At 37.6% G+C, this 24704-nt stretch overlaps 8 protein-coding genes across 20 annotated transcripts in view; 6 read left to right on the forward strand and 2 right to left on the reverse strand.

Moving 5' to 3' along the window:
• Window positions 1-15261, reverse strand: part of Spri (Src homology 2 domain-containing protein sprint) — a 93972-nt gene extending 78711 nt beyond the window's left edge. For both annotated transcript variants that reach the window (XM_076764819.1, XM_076764818.1), the window contains exons 1-3: window positions 13660-15261; window positions 13413-13570; window positions 13121-13324 (exon numbers count right to left, since the gene is read on the reverse strand). The gene's annotated coding sequence lies outside the window, so the exon portion shown is untranslated. The remainder of the gene's footprint in view (window positions 1-13120; window positions 13325-13412; window positions 13571-13659) is intronic.
• The window catches only part of LOC143341724 (uncharacterized), a 67586-nt gene that overhangs the window by 1218 nt on the left and 41664 nt on the right, over window positions 1-24704 (forward strand). The gene's annotated exons all lie outside the window — the stretch shown is intronic.
• On the forward strand, window positions 34-1050 carry LOC143341726 (uncharacterized). The gene is made up of 5 exons (XM_076764866.1): window positions 34-188; window positions 285-375; window positions 455-546; window positions 647-764; window positions 842-1050. Exons 1-5 carry the CDS (start codon window positions 147-149, stop codon window positions 907-909), a joined length of 411 nt encoding a protein of 136 aa, XP_076620981.1. The 5' UTR covers window positions 34-146; the 3' UTR covers window positions 910-1050.
• Window positions 1201-3459, forward strand: LOC143341725 (uncharacterized). Its single transcript, XM_076764865.1, has 5 exons — window positions 1201-1681; window positions 2458-2560; window positions 2894-2985; window positions 3067-3184; window positions 3283-3459. The coding sequence occupies exons 1-5, from the start codon at window positions 1640-1642 to the stop codon at window positions 3354-3356; spliced, it is 429 nt and encodes a 142-aa protein (XP_076620980.1). The 5' UTR covers window positions 1201-1639; the 3' UTR covers window positions 3357-3459.
• On the forward strand, window positions 4618-7238 carry LOC143341687 (uncharacterized). Of its 2 annotated transcripts, none has more exons than XM_076764715.1 (5): window positions 4618-4762; window positions 5134-5251; window positions 5333-5451; window positions 5549-5663; window positions 6864-7238. In XM_076764715.1, exons 1-5 carry the CDS (start codon window positions 4721-4723, stop codon window positions 6944-6946), a joined length of 477 nt encoding a protein of 158 aa, XP_076620830.1. In that variant the 5' UTR covers window positions 4618-4720; the 3' UTR covers window positions 6947-7238. The 2 variants fall into 2 exon arrangements, with proteins under 2 accessions (XP_076620830.1, XP_076620831.1); XM_076764716.1 differs by having other exon boundaries at window positions 4649-4762; window positions 5053-5251.
• On the forward strand, window positions 7258-8599 carry LOC143341688 (uncharacterized). The gene is made up of 5 exons (XM_076764718.1): window positions 7258-7455; window positions 7572-7635; window positions 7711-7802; window positions 7896-8010; window positions 8070-8599. The coding sequence occupies exons 1-5, from the start codon at window positions 7405-7407 to the stop codon at window positions 8144-8146; spliced, it is 399 nt and encodes a 132-aa protein (XP_076620833.1). The 5' UTR covers window positions 7258-7404; the 3' UTR covers window positions 8147-8599.
• On the forward strand, window positions 17010-21009 carry LOC143341722 (leucine-rich repeat-containing protein 58). The gene is made up of 5 exons (XM_076764860.1): window positions 17010-17455; window positions 19121-19645; window positions 19738-19954; window positions 20087-20276; window positions 20414-21009. The coding sequence occupies exons 2-5, from the start codon at window positions 19173-19175 to the stop codon at window positions 20575-20577; spliced, it is 1044 nt and encodes a 347-aa protein (XP_076620975.1). The 5' UTR covers window positions 17010-17455; window positions 19121-19172; the 3' UTR covers window positions 20578-21009.
• LOC143341718 (glycogen synthase kinase-3 beta) overlaps window positions 21085-24704 on the reverse strand; it is a 35452-nt gene continuing 31832 nt past the window's right edge. For all 11 annotated transcript variants that reach the window (XM_076764851.1, XM_076764847.1, XM_076764845.1 and 8 more), the window contains one exon: window positions 21085-23014. In XM_076764851.1, the coding sequence (XP_076620966.1) occupies window positions 22788-23014 (227 nt within the window). In that variant the 3' untranslated portion in view covers window positions 21085-22787. The remainder of the gene's footprint in view (window positions 23015-24704) is intronic.

The raw sequence follows: 24704 nt of genomic DNA on the forward strand, positions 1-24704 counted from the left end.
TTCAGTAAGTTTTTTTATGTTGTCAGATCACGTGACATATTTTTTACAATCATATTCGCATTATAAATACGACGAGCCAGAGCTAAGATCTTTTAATCGTCGAAAACTATTTTTCACCGCAGAACTAGTTGCTGAAGACTACAGAAATGAATACTCTTTTCATTGTTTCGTGCCTTTTGCTCGTTGCTGTAAGTATATATAGACAATAAACTAATATCAAAGGTCCAAAAATAACCTTCGGTGTAATTGAAAATTGAAATTGAAAATTATTGGTTAATTTTAAGTCGACCGTTCACGCGGACGTTATTGATGCCTATTTGGAGAAGACAAAGGAACAATTTCAAAATTGCGCCAAAGAAAACGGCTTCACTGAACGTAAGAACATATAACACAGTAATATTACTATTACTATGATCTTAATAAAGATCATGCAATGGTTGGTAAAATATTTCAGAAAATCTACGAGATGTGTTCGAGAAGGATGCAAAAGCAGGATTGGAAGCAGCTTCGTGCCTTCGTGAATGCATATTAAAATCAATGGACATGGTGAATAACATTTATAAAAACTAACAATATCGATGAAATTAAGGAAGCTACTTCTTAACACGTTTAATAACGAATATCTGTCTTGTTTCATGGAACGAAGTTGAAGGATTCTAAACTGAATATGGAGAAGGTGAACGAGTTCCTTGAGTCTGTGCATTCCGAAAATCCAGAAATGCTTCAAAACTCAAAAAACGCTGCGTTAGCATGCACTGAGAAAGGTTAGACTGGGACGAATATTTTAAACGAATACTAAGAAAAATTGTATATCGTTAACACGTTGCTTCGCTTCTTTCAGTTAAAGGCATGAAGGACGAATGTAAAATGGCCTACGCTTTCGGCGAGTGTTTCCTGGACAAGCATTAAGAAGATTCGAACGAAATCATCGACGATAATAATTAAAAAATAGTAAGAAGAAACACGAAGATATTAAAAGCTATGTAAGATAATGAGAAAGGTTTCGAATATAAGAACAGGGGAAATATAATATACACTGTCGACTTTAAAGTTTTAATTTTCGATATTTTATCCAGAGTTCGTTCCGTTTATCCGCCTAAACTATACAGGTAAATGTCATTTTGCCCGATTAGGTGGAAAATGTTCATAATTCGCGGGAAGACATAATTTCTCGACCATCTCTCATTCATCAAGGAATGGTTCGCAGAAGAAGATTAAAGAAACGACCGATCGCCGCTCCGATGAGGAGGTCATTTTCTATTTACCGATCGCTGCTACGAAAAAATAACTATCCGTAATACCGGCATTTCGATCACATAATTTCCTTAAACAGCTTCATTTCGCGAGACAAACAATCACTTAGCGTGACAAATCTGACACGAGCTGGACGTAATGAAAACGTTGTGGGTGTACTTGAGTCGCCTGTTACGTAAATCCGCTAAATCAAGGAATTATCTCGTTTCCTGCTGTACACTGTCAAGCCTTAGCACCTGCTATTTTTCGACATGCGTTCTATATAAATACCGCCCTAGGAGAACCACGGTCACCAGTCGGTGATACCATTCAGCCAAATCCGTTTTCCGAATCAGTCGATCGGTGGTACGTCTTTTCACGATCAAAGTTCAATTTCGCTCGAACCATGAAGGCCATCCTCGTTGTTACTTGCCTGCTGGCTGCCGCGGTGAGTGTCAACCCGTCACCCAGTGTTTTAGGTACTTCCGATCGCGATTCGCGTGTGCCACCAACACTCGGGGAAACGCTTTCGACCAGAAATTCGATTAGTTCCTTCTCTGCTTTTTAATTCGTTCTTGCCGCTTTGTTGGCTTCGCGAGGTCGATGAATGCATCCACGATGCCAGCGAATGCATTCCAACGGACAGATTTACGCCGTCAAGCCATTTGAAAAATGATTAATAATATAAATATGCTCGTTATTCGTCTTGCAATGTGCTTGGTTGTTGAGTAATAGACATCCGATGTCTCGATCTAAACAATTTCTTATCGTTCAGCGGACAATCGAGCAGTATAAAGTGTATAAATAGACTGTGGATTCTCATGCCTTAAAAAAAAATGTGCGAATAGACAAATAATCCTTACGAAGTCGAAATCTCGTTAAACTTGTATTTTCAACGAAAAATAAAAATCGCCTCTGTTCAAACTGCACGGAAGAACCCATACAACGTTACTTGTACAACACACAACTAATTAAATAAACCTACAAGGTACCGTCATCGAAAGAATCCTACGAAACTGAAAAATAAAGCCTTCTCATTTACAACATAATACTATTTTTTTTTAAATACAAATTAATGTAAATTAAATTAAAAGTACAATCGTCAACTGGTAATTGATTTTCCAGTAAACGCCCTCACTAAACGAATAACAGCAGATATTTGTAATAGTATTTATGTAATATAAACCGCATTTCTTTAAAAATAATATCGAGGGTGATTTTTAGACGGTCGTACACAGTTTAGACCAAGATAGCATCATACCGAAGTACATGGAGTATTTAATGCCGGACGTGAAACCGTGCGCTGACGAATTACATATCACAGAAGGTGAGGAAACGTGATTTCAACGAACTCGTTTACATCGTTATATTTAATAGACTAACTAATCACGAACGTATTTTGAAATTTTAAACTATACGGCAGAATAAACAAGTTATAATACGAACGTGTTACTGAAAATGCATTTTTAACGGGGTATAAGCTCTTGTTTAATATCACTTGACTCTCTGTTGAAGAGAGAAAGAAAGCGAGGAAGCCTCGTCGGTAGCCTCGAATGACTAATTGATTCTCGTGTCACTTATTAGTAAAGCGTATATTTTTAAAACGTGCGTGTTACATCGCGTATGTATGTTCGCTAATTTCGAAAATATTTCTCTACAGAACAAGCTTCGAACGTACAACAGGCCCGCGGTGGAATGGACCTGAGACAAATGGGTTGTCTGAAAGCGTGCGTCATGAAACGAATGAACATCGTAAGTACATTTTTAACCAACGTTAAAACCAGACAATTGCCTTTTCGAAAGTTTCTAATTTATTCCCATTTTCTGTATCAGTTGACGGGTCTTGACTTCCACGTGGAGCCGATATACAAAATGATAGAGACAGTGCACGCTGGCAACGACGAGGACATCAAATTAGTAAAGAATATCGCGTCCGAGTGTGTCGGATCGGGTAAGCAATATAAGCCTATCGTTTTTTCTGGACCAACGATAGAAACATTGCTCGATCGTTTCATTCTGCCACTTTATTTCACCATCTTTCTGTTCCAGTGAAAGGTGAGACTGACGAGTGTGTCATCGGCAACAAATACACCGACTGTTATATACAGAATCTTTTCCAATAGTTCAGTAGACTACTAAACGCTGCTCGCCGGAAGCCGTAACATTGTAACGATCAGAATTAATCACGTGCACAACGTTCAATAAAATGATTTAAGAAAATTCTCACTCACGCATCCTTTTTCTCGTCCCTTTCCTGCAAGCGACGAGCTAAAGTCTCATCGATCGTTGTACAACTTTCGTTAGTATGAACGAGATTAAGGAGGCTGACAGTTTCGATCGCCCTCGCGGGCAACGCAGTTGACTAATAAATAAATAAAGCGACGTTAACGCGATATGAATAATTAAAATGCACTCGAGACACCGACGCTCCATGAATTTTAACGCGAAACGAACCGATGCACAATGCTTCGACCACCCGCTGCATACCTGCGGTAATGTTTGCTAAACCGGTCTGCATGTTTTATAGGTTTCGATCAGTTTGGACAGACTATATAAAAAATAAAAGTTTCTAGTTGCGTTCAAGCAAATACTATCCTATTAGTTTATGGAATACCCGAAAAACGGAGTAAGTCTGAAACTTGTGAACGTTATGACAGGCTTTACGAAACGTTGCATTTAGACTTGAACGCGGCCAAGAAGACGAGCAGAGATCGCGTTAGCGTAAGCGACTCACGTTGTAAGGTGGTATAATGTACTCTCCGTAATGGTCCAAGTTGCCTTGCATACACCATGGAATAAAGTTACGGTCGACCTTACGCGCCAACAGACGCACAGGAAAGAGGAGAGACACTTTTGCAAATGGTCGGCTTTGCGAGCGATTACAGACGCCAGCTACATTTCCGATGGAACTGCCGACAAACCCACGGAATGCTAAACGATCCTCGAGTTCGAGAACAAAATCCCACGATTTTTTTCACGTTCAAACGTAAAAATGGTTAAACAATTGTCGTAATGTTACGTCAACATCATCGACGTTTCAATCCAAGTGCCTAGACTAATATTTGTTAGCCTCTTCTGAATCCCTAAATTTAGTTGCTGCAGTACAAACAAATGGAAAACAGATTTATGTTTATGAAATAATTTAAATTAGTATAGCAATACCGAGAATTCGAGCCCCGTTCTTATAACTTCAGTTTTACAGTTGTACAAAACAGATTAAAATAACAAGAATGCGTGGATTTCTAGAATGGAAGGAAAATCAATGCTCGACACTTTTTTAATAATTAATTTTTTGCTGCATTTATCGAGAATATTACGTTACACGAACATAACACCGTCGCATAATCTTGGATCTTTAACCTCTACTTGCTCCAATATAAATATAGGAGATCGAGCGACCGATGTTATTTCAATAAAACAAACGGTTGGTATACAAATGGCGTGATAATTTGTCAGTTTTAGTGATCGATCCGTAGAAACCAGAAACATGAAGTGTGTATTATTTACTATTGTTATTGTTCTCGTTTGTGTAAGTATTGAATTTTTCCATGCAAGCCACGACTCCATCGATTCGAATAATTTACTAAACTGTGATACGATATTAACGAGTAGTCTCGGGAATAATTCATTATGTAACAAACAACACCATCGTCTGTCATCTTTCTTATTGGCTATAATCTTTTGCAGAATAGAAAAAAATTTCGATGATTTACTCTTTCCCATTTCTTGTCACTTGAAATGAAAAATATTACTTTAACGAACATTATCATAACCAGGAAGGAAATCTAGATTCTAGATTTTAGATTTATCTTCTTCTAGAGGTCTAGATTTATTTCCTTGAGATCGAAAGGAGATCGTTCTGAAAATTGAAGTCAGAAAAGAAACACTTGCTCATTTTAGACGACCGTTCGTGCAACAAACGACAAACCAGACCGCATGTACGAGGGTTTAGCAACTATTTTCGACATTAAGAAAAATGAAGTAATAGCATGTTTCGACAAAACGGGAGCAGTAGAGAGTAAGAAAGATGTCGATTAAATGTAACGTACTAATCACCAAGCTTCAAAAAAGCTAATCAAAATTTTTAACGATTTCACAGATGATGTATGGGAATTGCAGATGGCGGCATCCCTCGGATTTGACGCACTAGAGGACCAAGGAACAAATGTAAAAAAAGGAGTCTGCACTATAGTTTGTTGTGCACAGAAACAAGGCACCGTAAGTTCACATTTTTAACAACAAATTTATCACAACTTTGAAAAAAATGTAGCAACAGACTACTTCTAATTTTAAATTTCTGTTGGACTGCCTTTAGATGGTAGGTGATCGATTACAACTGCCGATTATACGTAAACTGATTAACGATGTAGATATGCCGATTGAAGTGAAAGTGACACTTAATGCAATTATCACCGAATGCGCCGAGCAAGGTACGAAAATTCACATCAGTGAGAATAATACATACAGGGTGTTTGGCCACCCCTGGGAAAAATTTTAATGGGAGATCCTAGAGGCCAAAATAAGACGAAAATCAGGTATACAAATTTGTTGATTGAGGCTTCGTTAAAAAGTTATAGAATCATTTCCAGCCACACAGTATATTTTCGGTAAAGAATTTTTTTCCTGGAAGTACGTAGGATTTCGGGGGTGTATTTATTCACCAAAAATGCTTATAATTGATCCTCACAACTGAAAATAATTTTTCTAAAACGATTTGAAATTTTTTTTTTCCGTTGAAAAAATTCACACTTTCTCGAATTTTTTTCTCGAAAATGCGTAGGATTTCGGGGGTATGTGTAATGACTAAAAATTATTGTAATCGACTCCTGCAACCGAAAATAATTTTTTTAGAACGATTTAAAATTTTTTTTTTCGCCGGAAAATTTAGGCACCTACCCCCTGTCGATTTTTCTTAAAAATTCGTTTTTTATTTCTAGTAATTTTGTTTGATGCCCCATAGAAAAGTTGTCTAATACTTTTTTGTAGGTACCCATGGGCTCTACTTCAGAAAAAAGTTTCATTGAAATATATTCACTATTGTAGGAGTTATGGTCGTTTGAAGTTTTGACCATTTCTATGCTGTTTTTTTCATTTTGCGGGGTCAAGGACCAACTTTTCGAATATTTTTATAATTTCTACATATTCTACACTAAAATACGCGTCGTTTGGCTTTTTGAACATTAAAATCGTCCAATCCGTTCAGAAGTTATGACGTTTTAAAGATTCGCATGAAAATTCGGGCAGACATTCTGGCCAGAAATTAGATTTTCGATAAGGAATTTTTTTCTCGAAACTGAGGGGGATTTCGGGGGTATGTCTAATGATCAAAAATGCTTGTAATTGACCCCTGCAACTAAAACTAATTTTTCCGTGAATGATTTCAAAATTTTTTAATTTAATTTTTTAATAACTCTTTAACGAAGCCTCAATCAACAAATTTATATTCTTGATTTTCGAGTTATTTTGGCCTCTAAAATCTCCCATTAAAATTTTTCTCAGGTGTAGCCGAACACTCTGTATATTTCACCAATTATTTTGTTTAATTTAACACGGCCAACTAAACGATTGCACGGTAAATAGGCGAAACGAATAAAATAGAAATAGTTTTGACGCTGGTCTTTCTGTTTCAGTGAAAGGAATCACCGGCGAATGCGACGTTGGCCTGCGATTTCTCACTTGCATGGTCGCATTGAGCGACGCCTTCGGTCCATAACGAATAATTTTATTTATATGTAACGAAAGATCGTGCTTTCTTTCAATCTCTCGCCGTTGGACGTAAATAGAAAATATACTGTTACATACGTAAAAGTAAGAATTTCACTGAACATCCAAGAAATAGTTAAGGTAGGCACTTGAAACTACAGGAAGATAGTTCCGAAAACGTTTACTTAAATTAGTGAAACCGGAAGAATATCATCTGTACATACACGATTTACCTTGTACAGTATAAGATAATAAATGTTTGTAATATTTCTGAGAAATAAAATTACGTAAATCCATTGTCACCGTCGACCAACATTCTGACTTCCTATGCGGTTACCATGTATAAATACGCGCCATAACGTTGCCTAGTCAGTTGAACGAACGATTCTTGTCGAAGATCATTCTGCTGCCACTCTGTTCCTGATTCACGATTTCATTTTACTTTCGACTATCTTGGAAGATACCATTATGAGAACCATCGCGATCTTCTTGTGCTGTTTGTGCTTCGTGACTTACACGGTATACTATCGATCATTTTTGCACAAACTTTACGCATCTCTGATCAATTTTATACGCTTCGTCGAACCCTCGACAATCGAATAAAAATCGGTTAATTGCAATTAGTTCTATTGCAGTTAGTTCGTGCAGATGATGAACACCCACGGAGTACGTGTCTTGCGAAAATGGGTGTGACACGCGGTGAGTATTAGAAATAAATAGGCAAGTAAATAGACCAGAGATGAGGTTACAAAGTATTTTAAATCCTTCGATTAGCCGATGTCCCGAGCTTGTTGACCGACGATTCCGACGAGGCAGTGAGGAAGCGTGGCTGCATCGAAGCTTGTTTCATGCAGAAAATCGGTATGGTACGTAAAATGTCATTCTTCGTTAATTATAATAGTTCCGAGGGTAGTTTAAAAGGTCGACTGAATATTAAAAACTGGCTGATATCGTTTTAGATGGAAGGTAATACCATAATCATGGATAAAATACACGCTGAGATAGATAAGGTTTTAGAAAAGAGCGACCAAACAGAGGCCATTCATCAAAGCGTACATCAGTGTGCAACCGATGGTAAGTCGATCGAACAAACTATAATAATAATAGGTTTATTTGTGTTGTTACTTTTGCAGCTGCCGACGCCGACGAGTGCGTAGTAGCCCAAAAGTTTGCCAAATGTGGATTGGAATATTTGAAACTCCGTCTCTAAAATTTTAACACCGTCCCAGTAATTGTTTTATTTTATTAATATCCCTTTCGTAAAAGTATTTTTGGCTCAATTAGGTGTATCCTCCACGCATGTATTATTTTAGAAATGCGCGGAAATAGATAAGAAATTACGTAATTCGTCCGTGCCTACCTACGGATGCACATTTTTATTTGCCTTTGAAGGTTGAAACAATTAACGTATGAAATAATTCATTGCAATTTACGTTCAGTGTGCAGAGAGACATTAGAAAAATAAGTTGGCAGCTCTTACGAATATAACCATTTATTAAATAACACGTACTCTGTTATGCTTTGCCGCTTTAAGAGCGACTCTCCCGTCCAGTATTTATAGTTTCCCGATTGAAAATCGATATCCGATTATCTGTCATTTATATCCATATACTGCAATGCATAATTTTAGTAACAACATTGATACTAGCTTTGTGGGAATAAATATTAATCAAAAATCGTGCTAGTATAACCGATATTACCAAATCGCTCGATATCTCTCAACCTTGTTATTCTGTTGCATAAGTCGGTCTAACTCGTTCTCTTGCAACGAGCATTTGATATTTCTATAACTTGTTGCGCGTGGGGAACGATAATGAATGAGTATTCAAACCAGGAAACGATAGACGTGCATTTAATATACACGTTTATGTATATGAATCTATCGAATATAATTCAGCCGAAGCAAGACCTCCGAAGTAAATCGTTTCTCTCTATAGATACCGCGTTGACAGTAAACAATAGCAAATTCTACAAACGACTTGCTTATTAAAATAAACTATAAATATTTTCTTGTCTTGTATCAATTGTTCCGATACCGGGCTGTAAATGTGCGGTTAATAACCGGACCTCGTCGACATTCTGGAATTCCACGATGAAATTAGCATAGCTCGAATTCCAGCACCGAAACCGGCAAGTTACAAACCCGAAGAACGATACGAACGATAGGTCTTTGCTATTCAAGCGTTCGCGGTGTCAATGAACGCGTAATTACGCTCGAAAAACACAACAAATTGTTGGGTTTTCTCTCCCAAAAGAGGAAGTTTCCTTTTCTTGACAAAAACCATCGACGCGTGTGTTGCATTTCGAGATACGAACAAGAGGGTGCAGCTGTGTCCGTTCCTTGGCTTGTTTAGACAAAGAATAGGACCGATTGGGTCTCGTCACTGACCTTCCTCATTCTGTATGATTCTTTCAAACCGTGTAGACGTGCCTTCCAAGTGTTTCTACTATCAAATTGTTTTTCTATTCCACCACCTATTTTCACTACAAATTTACCAGGAAAAATCTAGCTATTATACGTATCTTACAGAGTAATTACAACCCTTATATATTTAATTGCAATGGTAATGGCGAGCAGCGCTAGGGCTGCCTTTAACGAATACGTCTGCGTTGTCGAGCGGAAAAGAAGTAGGATTAATGCGAGTCGAGTCGAGCGAGGGTCGACGGAGAACCACCACGCATGTATCTACGTGTGCCCTTCCAAGGGACCGTCTTGGTGGCTGCCAGAATTCTTTCCATTATTCCCGACGTACTCAACGTCGCGGTGGAACACAGTGCGTACACGTAGATGTACACGCGAAAAAGAAAGTCTGATGTACAGAGCACAGTGGGACGTAGTCAGAAGCACGGCTTACGTGATATAGAACGTCGCGCCAACCAAGGTATTTCGCCTCTACACACCAGCCCTATACATTATGCATATACATTACGCTCGGTCCCGCACGTGTGTACACGACGCTTCTGTGCATACGCAGCATGATGTACAGGGTGTACCAGGTGTCGTACTGCATTATTTACTATGGGACTGAACAGCGATACAAACTCTGACGTGGTAATGAACTAGAAATAACAACGACCTGGCTGGCTGGAATTCTATGTGTACGACTCGACTCGTTTCTTTCCCTCGTTTTCTCCCCGTTTCTTCGTCGACAAGGTTCCTCTTTAAACGCGCGTTAGATAGCAACGACACGTTTATATATGCGTTGTATCGTTCGTCTCGAGATCGACATACGATATCACGGGCTCTTATATTCTTGTCGATTCTATCTTTTGTCGTCAGGCTTGTCAATTTGACAATCTGCGGCCACGTATCACCGACTGGACAGCTAATTGCATTTATATCTCGGATTAATCTTGAACGACTCGTTCGAACATGAATTTAAAAATAATTACAGCCCTCCTGTCGAAATGAATTTTACACGCCTGTTTATACAGGGTGTTTGGCCACATTTTAAAGGGAGATTCTTGAGGTCAAAATAAGACGAAAATCAAGAATATCAATTTCTTGACTGAGACTTCGTTAAATAGTTATTGACAATTAAATTAAAACGTTTCAAATTGTTCTGGAAAAATTATTTTCGGTCGTGGGGGTCGATTACAATCATTTTTGGTGAATAGACATACCTCCGAAATCCTATCCATTTTCGAGAAAAAAAATCGGGTAGGTTCTGAAATTTTTGGGTAAAAAAAAAGACTTTCGAATCGTCTTGGAAAAATTATTTTTAGTTGCAGGGGTCAATTACAATCATTTTTGGTCAACAGACATACCCCCGAAATCCTACTCAGTTTCGAGAAAAAAATTCGAGAAAGTGTGAATTTTTTCGACGGAAAAAAAAAATTTCAAATCGTTTTGGAAAAATTATTTTCGGTTGCGGGGGTCAATTACAAGCATTTTTGGTCATTACACATACCCCCAAAATCCTACGCATTTTGGAGAAAAAAATTCGAGAAGTGTGAAATTTTTCGACGGAAAAAAAAAATTTCAAATCGTTTTGGAAAAATTATTTTCAGTTGTGGGGGTCAATTACAATAATTTTTGGTCATTACACATACCCCCGAAATCCTACGCATTTTCAAGAAAAAAATTCGAGAAAGTGTGAATTTTTTCGACGGAAAAAAAAAATTTCAAATCGTTTTGGAAAAATTATTTTCGGTTGCGGGGGTCAATTACAAGCATTTTTGGTCATTAGACATACCCCCAAAATCCTACTCAGTTTCGAGAAAAAAATTCGTGAATGTGAATTTTTTCGACGGAAAAAAAAAATTTCAAATCGTTTTGGAAAAATTATTTTCGGTTGTGGGGGTCAATTACAATAATTTTTGGTCATTACACATATCCCCAAAATCCTACGCATTTTGGAGAAAAAAATTCGAGAAGGTGTGAAATTTTTCTACGGAAAAAAAAATTTCAAATCGTTTTGGAAAAATTATTTTCAGTTGTGGGGGTCAATTACAATAATTTTTGGTCATTACACATACCCCAAAAATCCTACGCATTTCCAAGAAACAAATTCGAGAAGGTGCCTCAATTTTTCGGCGAAAAAAAATTTTTTTGAATCGTTTTGGAAAAATTATTTTCGGTTGCGGGGGTCAATTACAAGCATTTTTGGTCATTAGACATACCCCCGAAATCCTACTCAGTTTCGAGAAAAAAATTCGTGAATGTGAATTTTTTCGACGGAAAAAAAAATTTCAAATCGTTTTGGAAAAATTATTTTCAGTTGTGGGGGTCAATTACAATAATTTTTGGTCATTACACGTACCCCCAAAATCCTACGCATTTTGGAGAAAAAAATTCGAGAAAGTGTGAATTTTTTCAACGGAAAAAAAAAAATTTCAAATCGTTTTGGAAAAATTATTTTCGGTTGTGGGGGTCAATTACAATAATTTTTGGTCATTACACGTACCCCCAAAATCCTACGCATTTTGGAGAAAAAAATTCGGAATGGGCGGAACTTTAAACGTTAATAACTTTGTAACGAAGCGTCCATCAACAAATTGGTATTCTTGATTTTCGTCTTATTTTGGCTTCTAGAATCTCCCATTAAAATTTTTCCCAGGGTTGGTCGAACACCCTGTATATGACTCGTATGAAATGCTGCGCTTCGTCATCCTACGTTACAATGTGCGTTTAGCGTTAGTCTCGAGAGCAAAGGGTCGCTCGAACGGTGTTAGGAATGGACCAAGTTCCCCGTGAAAACAACGTCTAATAAACCTAACTGCCATAAAGACGCCAGAGATCATTCTCGAAACTCCGGCGGCAGTGGCTCGGAGCTAAATGTCCCCCATAATAATTTAGCTGCGAGGCGATTACTAGCTATCGTAAAATTAAAAGAGAGAGAGAGAGAGGAAGGTGGAAATTTCGGTGACGCGGCTTCCCCGTGTTCATCGTCGTTGGTTTTTGAAACGACACCTCCCTCTGGACAATTCGGCAGAACGGAGGGTGAAAGAAGCTGGGGAACTAGTTTGCTGGCAATCCCGACTGGATACACGAAACTTCCAACGACCGAGAGAACGCTTTGGGAATTAATTTGCGCGATGGTTTTCGTTCGAGTAAAGGCACGACAATTTCCCTTCCTTCGAAATACGAATACGTAATATAGATCTAAATCATTGGCGCTCGAACGTTACGAAGTATATTTATTTCGACGTTGCTCGTCGTTAAAACAAAGAGAAAACGAAAGCAGGACAAATGTCAAGGTCCGCTCATTCGACTCAAGCAAGCAGTAAGAATCGTACCGAAGGTTCCATCAAAAAAATTCAAAGTCGGTTGTATCGTTGAACGCTTTCCTCGGGGTCTTCTTCGATTTTTGCAAATCACGAGGAAAAGGTTAAACGAGAGAGGAAAATGTTTGAAAGTTACGACGAATCTACCCTGCGGACGGAGGTCTATGCCCTGTCTGTGTCTCTCTGAATCGATTTTAGGCGCGTGGACCACCATAGGCGTATACCCCATACACGAACCAACGAGAGAAAACCCATCGTCTGCTCTTTGGTAAATCTCCCACGAATAACATACATTTTCTCGAAACGCGACGACGATAAAAATTGTACATCGATTATTAAGGGGTCGTCGCAAAGGGGAGGCTTCTCCCTTTAAACTCGTTAGAAAACGAATGACGATAAAAATTTATCAAACTCTATGGAATCGTTTGAATTTGCGAGCAACTATGGAGGTACTTACGTATGTATAGTTCGTTGCGCGTCAGCAATCCTTCGAAACGGTACTTAAAGCCTCGCTCGCCGTACATATCGTCCTGCCACTTATTTTTATAACCGTATTTTATCGTTCTACTATACGTCCGGCATTATACGGTCACCCTTTGGCCGCTTTCGACACGCTTCGTTAGCGATAAGTTCGCACGATCGTCAACTTTCCGAACTGTCGCTTTAAATCGAATAGGAAAACATACATTGATACGAATAACGTTGCAAATCGTTCGCGAGAACAGAGAAAAACGAATAAAGCAAATAACCTTAACGTATCAGAGTTATCGTTTTAGCGTAGTTCCCAATTTTCTTCAAATATGCGATGCTGTTCTTTTCCCTTTCTTCTCTTCAAACGTGTAACGTGTAATTGTTCATTTCCCGGAGATAAGAGGAGCATGGGGAAGATGGTGGTTGCTGAAAAATCCTTGGAAAAAAGTTAAGATAAATCCGTGAATGAACAAGATCAACATCACTGGGCACACATCTCGATAAGATACATCTTATCCGACCTACCTGAGTCGTTGACATCTATACCGTGCTATCTTTTCTATCTTATGTTAGCAACAACAGTTGCACTATTGTAGCTGGAGGACTCCCATTTTCGAATGACTTCAAACATCGAGAAACTAATTTTTCAAAGTACAGATATGTAAATTTTGTCTCGCCATTTTTCAATCGCCCTGTAAAGACTACGAGACGTTCGATCGCTGAAACACGCCAAATACGTGAAACTCGCGTAGGTTCCAACCTTTTTTCCACCACCCACGTATAGAAACGGGTTTCCTTCGAACGCGTGCGAATGCCAGGCCGTTCACTTTTGCAACGTTAGAAAGATTATCGACATTGTTTTAATTATCGACGTCTGATATCCGTATAAATAAAATAATCGTAGAGTTAATCGTGGAAACCTAATATAGCCGTATCGACACTGATATTTCTCCAAACCTCGCTGAATATCGAAGGCATTAAAATAAATGTTTCGCAGTGACAAATACAAGTACCACGTACTATTTCGATGCACTTATTACGACGTGTAACTTTCTAAGAATTGCTCTCTGTGCGATAGAAACATTCTGAGACTCCAGAAATTTATTATGGAGTCACTTTACGCGAAATCGGAACGTCGAAATAGAACAGAATACGTTTCGAGAAACTCGTAACGAACCTGACTCGTTTCTCGGTAATCCGCCTACTTGCTCGAACGAACGACCGTAATTAATTCTGCTGTATTGACGATAAGATAACATCGATATTTCAACGATTTAAGCACATTCGAATTTCCCACGATTTCTGCTAATATTTTACCAACATCTTCCATTCGAATGGTTCTATTTGGTACGATTTAAACATTCTTGGGCCTCGTTCGATAAAACGTCCTTTGTGTACGATACACGTTGTTTACGATGTACGTTTGTAAAATAAATACGCGCGATAAGCTTACAGCGACCTGATAATGCCATTGATACTGTACGTATACTGTGACAAGTTCGCGCGTTTCAAATTTTAACTGTCAAACGACAGAATCATCAATGGCGGGCGTACCGCCGAGATACGAGTACTTTAATCGCGAAAATATGGACAGATACTCGTAATTCGTTTCACGATACTCGCAAAAAGTCTTTGTCATTACCATTAAAAACATAGAAAACACGTTCGATCGTGTTCCATGACAAGTATTTATTTTTCAGGATAAATGACAAACGTTCTGATTCACGTTCAAAGAACGACAATTAAATCGCATTGCTATTCACGCACGTGTCGATGATTAACATCAAATACGCAAATAACCTGAGTACCTTCGTGTCGAAGAATAGAACATCAATTTCGAGTAATGCAGGGAATACCAATTTTCGATACGGTATAAAGGATAAATAATACTCGCCTCGGTACTACTACATTGCTTCGTTTACCCGAATACGGTGCGTTTTATGCTGCATAAATCACTTCCTGAGCACACGCACTTTCGAAGGACAATAGAATACGATTTCGAAACGGACGGTAGCTGTGTCAGATTTATCAGAAATATTTTACTAACGCGTATACACACATGCACACGCGCGACAACGTGCTATTAAAAACTTATGCGAAAATTCATCGGTCCGTAACACCTGTTGCAACGAAAAGCACTACATAACTGGAATGTATGACACAAATTATATCGGTCTTGGCACTATTCGTACCTATGCCGCCATCGCACAGTCTACTCGAGTACTACGATTTTGCATGCAATGACCACGAACTAAACTAGATTGGAAACTCAACGAAACTTTCTGTTTCATAATTTAAACTACAGAGGGCTCGAGGGGTACTAAACTACAGACGAGACCAGATCATATGTTTCGAATTGAGATTAAATATTTAGAAAAATAATTATGTATATATTAAAAGACCTATTATGTAGATTCGGTATTTTTCTAGGCACTCGAAAGCTAGCCTAATAGGCTGTAAGCTTCCCAATGAAAACTTCTAGAACCTTCGACTATAAAAATAATTAAACAATTTAATATTTGTATTTTACTTTAATTAGTCAACGTAGTTTTTTACTTGTAGCAAGTTATCTACGGCTCACACACGTTTAGTTTTATTTTTAGTTGTCTGTGAGTCGAAAATTTGTATAGCTTCCTAACCAACTTTGTTGCAAGCTAGAAATTTCTCAATTCTTTCGTTAAATTTTTGTTTCTCTTTTAAATAATTCAAGTAACTATAATACACGTAAATCAAATCTTGCATCCTTTTCAAAAGAAACAATTAAATACTTCAGTACAAGTTCTGACTAATAAAGGATACATACATAGATTTGTATGTTTCAAAGAGTTTTATAATATTGATTCTTTTCATTTACTAATTTTACCCAACCCTATAATACAAAAATTGACTATGAAAACATTCAATGCTGGATATATATATTTCTTTGATTGTTTCATATACATTTAGAATATGCACTTTGTTTGCCTTTGTAATTGAACCCTGTTTTACTTTGTACAATGCTAAATATTTGCCAGTAGTAATCATACAAGATTTATAATTATGCTCTAAAAATTTATATTAAGATCTTTCATTGTGGCATAATTCTATGATCATGGAGTCGATGGCTCATTAGTTGAACAAGCTCTGAATTTATCATTCCTTTTCTTATTACTTCTCATTGACAAACAAGATTTTACTGATTCCCTTTTATACCCTTTTTAGAAAGTATTAATAAGATTACTAAGTAGAATATTCTTGCATACTCTTCTGTTTCAAAAAACTTGTAGCAATCAATTTGTTTAGACTCAAAATTGTATGGTGTGAACAGAAGCATTTTATTTGACAAAGATATAAGTATGTATGTATATTTTTTAAAGAATTCCATTTAAATAAGTTTAAATGTTAAATCAGCACATGAACGAATGAAAATAAATACGTACAAAGTTTCTATAACGTGAACGTTTTAATAATCGTTTTACGTTTCGTTCCTATTCATTTGTATTTTACAATAATGTTTTATATTCATACGTGCAGTAGTTTTTCCTAACCTCAAAGTATATTTTGTAACTCCGTAAATAGTAACTTTTAACTCGTGAATTTCATAATGACCAACTGTTTGTATGTGCATTTGTAAAATAGCTTAAGAAAAATTTAATGTTCTGCATAATATTACCAGACAGCAGACCGATAACACTGCATCTTGGCTACACAGATTCGTGATATGTGAGGGGAAAGTCACCAATTCCGACATTAAACAAGACCCCTTCTTTGGATTGGCGTTTTGGTGGTGTAAAAACTAGTGAATTTCCCCTCGTGTGGCACGAATCTGTGTCACTGGATCTAGAAACTTCGTGTACAAATAAAGTGGAAACTTTGGAAATAATATAGTTTCAAGTTCTTTTTGATTAAATATTAACTACGCACGATTGATGCATGTTCTTTAACGATCCGCCGTAAAATAAAAACGAACAAGTGTTTCCAAGCGTTTCTTGCAACTTGTTTTATTCTTCTCTTTAATTTTGTGTCGCGTCAAACGACTATTTAAGACGCTGTTTTTTAGCGCGTGCACATTCTCCCAAGTGGAAATTTACGTTTTCCCACGATGACATGTGCTATTAAATCGACTTATAAATGGAACTGATAAAACCAGATATTGTTCAATCTCGATCTCTGCGGTCGTACATCTCGGTCTGATCGTGCGTCCCACTTTTCTCGCGAACAGTGAACGAACGTGCCACGAGATTCTGATTGCATAGGACTCCATGACCAAAGCCAGACCAACAATAAAAGGAGGGGGAAAGCTTTTCGACAAGTAATAAGAAGAAACGGAATTACCAACAAGGTAAGTCGATGACCCATGGTGATGCTGTAGTACATGTCTTAAATATTTGATAAACTTAATTTTACGACGATTTTTAACGATAATCTTGAACGAACGACGACTTTGTTGATTGCCTGGCTAATGGCCTCTTGCCAGTGACCGGAAGTGACGTATGAAATTAAAGTTTGACAAAAGTTGACCGATTTCACAGAACGCACGATACTTTGCATATGAAATAAATACGGTTATTATCTTTTTTTTTTTTTACATACGATTGCAAACACTTACTTCTGCGAAAAATATCCGTTTTAACTCTTTATTTCACATGCGTACCGATGTGAGAAAAGTAACTTCCGTTATTCCAGTGACATGACCATGAATAAGATTTTAAAAATGCGTTATCGATTGCAATATTAAAATCTAGAGATGCTTTATGAATACGCAGTACGATAACAAATTAGATAATTTTCTCGGTACATGTAAAATTGTTATTTTCGTGAAAAGGCATTATTCTAAATATTACATACCTACATTATATTACTTTTCTTTGTATACATGAATTCTTTGAAGTCAAGAGGGAGATAAAAATAAGATAAAATGTTTCTTTATATAACTTCGTTTGAACTGTGCTACTTTAGTCTGAAATATAGTTCGACTACCGCTTGTTTAGTTACTATTAATTTCATCAATGTTATCAGTTTTACGAACTTATCTGGTCGGTACCATTAAGCGTGTATAATTGTAAAAATACATATACGTGTATATTTGTGTATATGTATAATAATACACGTGTGAAGGCTGAGTCGTAATAGTTGTGGCATAGATACAAAGATACATAAATATAGCTCATGTATCATAATATAATAAGGTCGAACACGCGAATTATTACACATTATTTCCTTGTAACTTAATAGGAATACAAACAACGTTTATTTTTTTCTATAATAGACTCCGTTAGCGATTATCGTGCGTCTCGTATGTACGCTTATTGCTAAATAAAATGTAATCCGATTTCACTTGCCACGATTTCTTCTAAAAAGTAAATGGCTTGTAATTACATAACTGTAAATCATTAAACCACAACACTGCTTGTATCCTATCTTTACGAGCTGTTTCATCAAATAGTAGATATTCCTCCTAACCGTTTGCTTACAGTTAAATATTATTTTGTCTATTGCCAAGTGCACGAAGAATTATACGATATGCGTTATCGGGTGAACTTCTAACTTAACTTTCACACGATCCAGGAGAATTAATACAATATCAGGGACGCAAGAATTATTTTGCATTTAGCTAATACCTCGACATCGATTGCTTCATTTAAGGAATGAAATAGCAAGTCGTTGTTGTAAAAACGATTACACATTTTTCTTGGCTCGATACGTCAGTTGTATTAGTTGACACAATTTGGCTATTGCCAACAAATATGCTCATTTTTCTTGTTTCTTTTATTTTACGTAATTATAAGATTATTCAAACAAACAGTGACTTGCTAAAACATGACTTACACATTAGAGACAGTAGGCGTTGATTGTAATTAAAAGTTTTTTCGCAATCGTTATTGACGCACAATGTTTATGCGTGCAAGATAAGAAAATTATGCTATACGCATATGCAACGCGAAAATAAATGCAATTCAATTATGCTAGATAAAATCAAGACGCCAACACGTTAATATTATTTTAGGTAACGAACCGTCAAAAACTTGTTCTATCGTCATTGTTAATTTCTGATATCCATGGAGAATTATACGTCGGACTCCAGTGATTCGGACTCCAATGCAAAGACATTGGACTTGTCTTATTTGATGCTCGATACCCAAATGCTGAACGAACATTTTGTCTCTGCAAAATGTCCGGAGCACGTGGACACTTTGTTGCTTCATCAAAATCGTTTAAACAGCATCCCATCGAGCATCGTCAGATTTACCAACTTGAACTCGTTGGACATATCGAACTGTAATTTGCATCGATTGCCAGAATTTCTTGGAGACTGTCCTCTGTCATGTCTGATAGTAAAGCATAACAATTTGACGAACGACTCTCTACCAAAGAGTTTCGAGAACTTGATAGGGCTGCGTGAACTGAATCTCAGCGGGAATAGACTGATTGATTTTCCTGAGCAGGTTCTCGAGCTCACGGAGCTAAAATATTTATATTTAGGAGGAAATTATATTACCGAAATCAGCAAGGATATTTGGAAGCTGCAAAGGTACAGAGTATGAATATTTAATAGAAATTTCATTTCAAGATTTTACGCTTTGCAGGATATCTAATTTCGAACGGTTTTGCGATTTCTTTTAGACTGCATGTGCTATCGATGGGAGGCAACCGATTAACAGAAGTACCAACGACGTTGGGCCAACTGAAATCATTGCAGGCGTTGGTACTTTGCGATAACATGTTGGAAAGTTTACCTAGCACCATAGCAAATCTAGCCAACTTGAAATCGTTGTTGCTTCACAAGAACAGGCTGAGAACGCTACCAACTGAAATTATCACGTTAAAGTGTTTAACCGAGGTAATACCCTATACTATTTAGAGAAAACGGATATAAAAATGCAAACGTTCTAGTTAGCAAAGGCTGCAGAGACATTTCATAGCATTTAACTTCTAAATTTATAGTTATAATAATGTAATGCTCTGGTTTAAGTTATCGTTAAGGGACAACCCGCTCGTAGTCAGATTCGTATCAGACATGACGCATAATCCTCCGTCGCTCTTAGAGCTCGCTGCCAGAGTAATTAAGACTATTGACATTCGGTACGATGAAAAGTGCATACCGCGAAATCTGGTGGAGTATCTGAACTGTGGACATTGCTGCGTCAATCCAAAGTGTAAAGGTCAGCAACTATGTTTAAAGATCAAATTCTACTGTCGATGTAGCAGTAACTTCACTGACTTTGCGAACGTGTAAGCGTACGTAGAGATCTTATGGTTGTGTGCAGAAAGCATCAACAAATAGTATCATCCTTTGCAGGTGTATTCTTCAACAACCGAGTGGAGCACGTAAAATTCGTCGATTTCTGTGGTAAATACCGTCTGCCTTTGTTACAGTACCTCTGTAGTAGAAAATGCATAGAATCGCGGGACGGGGACGAAGTAGTTAGCGGTGCAATGATAAGGAAGGTCCTCCTTGGCTGATCACCGTTGCCGCTACTTTATCGCGAAAATTTTTAATTACGCGTTTAGAAAATGTTCATCCACGGGGAAGCGAAAGAATTGATCGATTGGTTACTGCTTTAATTGATTAAGGTATCCAGATCGTAAAAATATTATGGTTACTGCGTGCACATCGACAAGTTTTTAAGTAAACGGCAATTTTCGATTAGACGAGTTAACTTGAGCAAAGGTGTTAAGGCGCACCAAGGCCACAGGTAGTTACAGCACCGGCGAAACAGCGAAATACTCTTTTTTAAAGGACATGGTTTCCATTTACAAAGCTAGGAGGATTATTAACTAGGACTCTGGCATAAACAGAGCGATAAAAGCCTCGACGATCTCGCGTTACACGAGATAACACGTGTCTATATTTACCATTTATACTTTCTCAAATAAACGTCTTTTTAGAGTTCATTCACTTGTGCATACTTACTTCTTGCTCTTCCTGTCTAACCACTGTACGGCGGATCGTCGGTAATTAAATCGCAGTCCGTTAACATTATCGTTTTATTGTTAAATAAACCACAAAATGTACAATAATAATATTATCATATAGAGCCCCACGAACGGAAACGGTCGATCCTCGCTTAAACACATATCCATTAATATTCTACGTTACCATATCGACTACGTGTGTGACCGTGTAAAACTAAACACATCCGAGAAGTGAACGTAGCGAAACGCAACGATATATAAGTATCATCGTATTCATCATAGTCATTTAGGGTTTATAGAACATCGTTAATAATTCGAATAATCGGTGATAATCGTAAACATAGCAATTGTAATAATAGTTCGCTACTTGTGTAATCGCGTATAGTGTCGCCGTAATTATCTATACATACATATACATATTCATATATATGTGCTCTGTATTTATACATTACATACATATATATGTGTGTACATGTTTCAGTTTTGTTTTTTTTTTTTATCGTTCTGTCTTTCTCTGGCTATCGCAAACGAGTCCGAAGGCGATTTTCTTTCTCACATGCATCAGGCGCTACTTCTCGTTCACACGCAGTCACTCGTACACGAGTACACACAGGAAAAACACGTTCGGTTCTCTTTCTTTTCTCCTCACTTCTTTAGATTCAGCGTGTGTTATCTTATAGGTGTGTGTTCACGATAGTAACTAAATCTACTCCACTCTCTGTGTATTTCTTTTTTTTTAAATCTTTCTTTTTAACTGTGTCGTAGATATCCTCTTTACGTATTACTATGTATATTAACACAATTTTCCCTAGTATCTTACAGTCGTGAGTAACGGCAACCCTTTCGGTATTAGCGTGTATAGTTAGCGAATGTGCCGTCGATGATTAATCGTAAATAATGGACGTCTCGTTTGTTACCTCGCATAAAGAGTGTGTGAGTGTACGTGTGTATTACAAATGATGTTATTATACGTATCGGGGAATGGTAATAGTATTTCCCAAATTTACCGAACAGTTATATGCGTCGATGGTGTGTTGGTTCGCAACCATCGACTATAGTCGGTGTGCGAATTAAGTGTTCGCTTGGTCGCTGTTGATGATAGTTGGCACGCGGGATTAAGTAAACACTGAACAGTGGTCACGACTATGGTCAACGAATCAACATGTACAAGCGTTTAGTAGTCGTTGACTATATTCTATTTCTGGCTCAAGATAACGTATAGCGATAATCGACTACAGTCGACCTGTAGTCTAAGGTAAGCGCTCCAAGACCCTAGACTGCAGTTAACAGGGTAAACCAATCTTGGGTAAAACATTATAGTCAACCGCTTATCGTCAACTATAACCGATGCGTAGACTCGAACAATCTACTTACGATCACCGACTATAATCGACAGATGGTTATATGTAGGTAAGCGACTATAGTCGATAACGAACGTAGGTAAGTACCACTATAGTCCACGCACCATCTATACTTGACGCAGAAACTTAGGCGAATAGTTATACGCGGTTGGTTTAAGCGAGGCGATTATAACGAACATAGAAACTTCAAACAGGCGACTATAGTCGATACGCGAATTCACGAGAACAAACTATAGTCGGCTAGAGACGGACTATTAATCATAGTCGACGCGCGAACTTGAATAAGCACCTAACAGCTGTCGAATATACTCATCTCACAGACTCAAGTAGACGACTATAGTCCATGGTCATACCGAAAGGGGCAAGCACTTACTCCATAGAGACGATGCCGTGTTTTCATCGGTTTCTCGTTACAGTACTATGATGTTTCTCTTCACTGCAAGTGGTTAAATAGGTTTCTCTTATTTGTCCACCTGCTCCCTCCTTTTCCTTGTTCCTTTGCTCTTCCTTTTCATAGCGTTCCTCCTCTTGTCTTGTATCTCTCACCTCCGATTCTTCCTTCGCGTCTGTACTTAGCACACTGCCCCCTCTTTTGCATTCTTTAACTGTGTTTTGTCTCGCGTCTGAACCAAGAAAAGGAAATCTCTAATAGAGAGCAATACATTCGGAGAAGAGGATCGTGTAGAATGGTTAGGTGCTATTCTTCCGACGGAATTTGATTTTTGGATGAATAATCTCGTTGAAATATCAAGCCTCCTGGAACTTGCTCGTCATTCAACAAATTTTACGATGAAATTTAATTTTATTGAGAGAATTTGCCGACGATCTGCTGTGGACAACGGGTGCTATGAGATACAAAGTGTGTCTGTTCGTTCCATTCCAATCGAACCCGAGCACCGTCGAACGTTCCAACAATATCTTTTTATGAAATGTGAAAAACTGATGGTCAATTCTGTCAGACAAATTAGTAAAGAATACTTCTGAAGAGGATGTCCTAGCAATCGTTCTAAGCAGGTTCTTAACAATCTCGTTTAAAGCACGTGAAAGTTACAAGAGAAACAAAATTCCGTGCAAGATTTCATTTCGAATAAAGATCACGCAAGAGACAGTACGCGTGGCCTGACTATAGTTTCTCTGGTTTTTCTGGGTATCGTAAGTCCTGAAATTACAGTTACATCACTCGTATTCCCACTGTTTTTCGTTCGCTGAAATACTTTGATCTTATTCCCCGTCTGTCTTTCAGTTTGTCGTATTGGATTCGTTTCTAACATAATTTCTATGTCATAGGAAAATAGTAGAAATGTCTTAAATATTGGTCGTCTGCGACGTTATCCTCTGCTGTTCCGTCGATTTTACTTCTTACCTTACGCGGAGGTAAAACATGCGTAAACGCGACAAAGTAGTACGGACAGAATTGCTAGCGGTGCAAAAGTAAAAAGCTTATAAAAATTCGATCGATTGTTGTAGCGTCCGTTTTTAAAATTTCCCCTCTAAAAATCTCCAAGGTTCATCTTCGTCGGGTTTCCAGACGTAACGCGCGACGCACACTTAACATTCCTTTTCACTGGACTAACTGGAAAAGTGTACGTGAAACGGCACAAAAACGGACTACTTTTTCGCCATTTTTTTTATATACATATACAATTTTCGTATCGAAGTTGAAAAGGGATGCGATGTGCTGTTCAAGATCTTAAGCCTACGATTTCAGCTAAACGTATAAACGTGACGTATCCACGTGTATGTTTCCAAGGTTGACCAAGATGGTGGGTACAACGTTTAGAAATAAGAGCGAAGAATCTTTTGGCATTCCAAGATCGCATGTCGTTTCACGGATACATTTTAGTCATTTAACCTACTATCGAATTAAAGCATATGTATGTTTTGCAGTTGTTACTGTGCTTCGAAAGTAATGATTCTATAATTTAAATCGATTAAAACAAATGCTGTTTGAGAATGTATAATCGCCTAACATACGTATAAAAGCTGCATGCGGCCTCTATGCCGAAGATTCCCCAACCCCGGTCTAGAATAATTATCGCATAGTTTAGAATAAAATCTTTGCTTTGAGATTTAAGCGTTTATCTTCCTTTGCGTCATATAATAAAAATTAATTAGGTGTTTGGCTATTGTATTTTACGACTGAAACGTTTCGACAAAAGAACTTGCACATTCGCGCATAAAAGAAATGTCACGTTCAGTAGGATCGCGTCATATCGCCGGCTGGTAAATTTTTGTTCTCACTGCATTTCCACTTACAAGAATGCTACTCGACGAAGAGATTTGGTTTCTTTAGTATATCGCCATTTTGGAGAT

This window comes from Colletes latitarsis, chromosome 5, assembly GCF_051014445.1.
Source record: "Colletes latitarsis isolate SP2378_abdomen chromosome 5, iyColLati1, whole genome shotgun sequence".
Classification (NCBI taxonomy): domain Eukaryota; kingdom Metazoa; phylum Arthropoda; class Insecta; order Hymenoptera; family Colletidae; genus Colletes; species Colletes latitarsis.

Bases quoted from the DNA above. Each gene is read 5' to 3' on its own strand.
- LOC143341726 (XM_076764866.1), top strand. From the start codon at position 147: ATGAATACTCTTTTCATTGTTTCGTGCCTTTTGCTCGTTGCT. The intron at 376-454 runs GTAAGAACATAT...AAAATATTTCAG, and splicing joins AGAAAACGGCTTCACTGAAC to AAAATCTACGAGATGTGTTC. The intron at 547-646 runs GTGAATAACATT...CATGGAACGAAG, and splicing joins TATTAAAATCAATGGACATG to TTGAAGGATTCTAAACTGAA.
- LOC143341725 (XM_076764865.1), top strand. From the start codon at position 1,640: ATGAAGGCCATCCTCGTTGTTACTTGCCTGCTGGCTGCCGCG. The intron at 2,561-2,893 runs GTGAGGAAACGT...ATTTCTCTACAG, and splicing joins CGAATTACATATCACAGAAG to AACAAGCTTCGAACGTACAA. The intron at 2,986-3,066 runs GTAAGTACATTT...TTTCTGTATCAG, and splicing joins TCATGAAACGAATGAACATC to TTGACGGGTCTTGACTTCCA.
- LOC143341687 (XM_076764715.1), top strand. From the start codon at position 4,721: ATGAAGTGTGTATTATTTACTATTGTTATTGTTCTCGTTTGT. The intron at 4,763-5,133 runs GTAAGTATTGAA...TGCTCATTTTAG, and splicing joins TTGTTATTGTTCTCGTTTGT to ACGACCGTTCGTGCAACAAA. The intron at 5,452-5,548 runs GTAAGTTCACAT...GACTGCCTTTAG, and splicing joins GTGCACAGAAACAAGGCACC to ATGGTAGGTGATCGATTACA.
- LOC143341688 (XM_076764718.1), top strand. From the start codon at position 7,405: ATGAGAACCATCGCGATCTTCTTGTGCTGTTTGTGCTTCGTGACTTAC. The intron at 7,636-7,710 runs GTGAGTATTAGA...TCCTTCGATTAG, and splicing joins GAAAATGGGTGTGACACGCG to CCGATGTCCCGAGCTTGTTG. The intron at 7,803-7,895 runs GTACGTAAAATG...ATATCGTTTTAG, and splicing joins TCATGCAGAAAATCGGTATG to ATGGAAGGTAATACCATAAT.
- LOC143341722 (XM_076764860.1), top strand. From the start codon at position 19,173: ATGGAGAATTATACGTCGGACTCCAGTGATTCGGACTCCAATGCAAAG. The intron at 19,646-19,737 runs GTACAGAGTATG...GATTTCTTTTAG, and splicing joins GATATTTGGAAGCTGCAAAG to ACTGCATGTGCTATCGATGG. The intron at 19,955-20,086 runs GTAATACCCTAT...CTCTGGTTTAAG, and splicing joins CGTTAAAGTGTTTAACCGAG to TTATCGTTAAGGGACAACCC.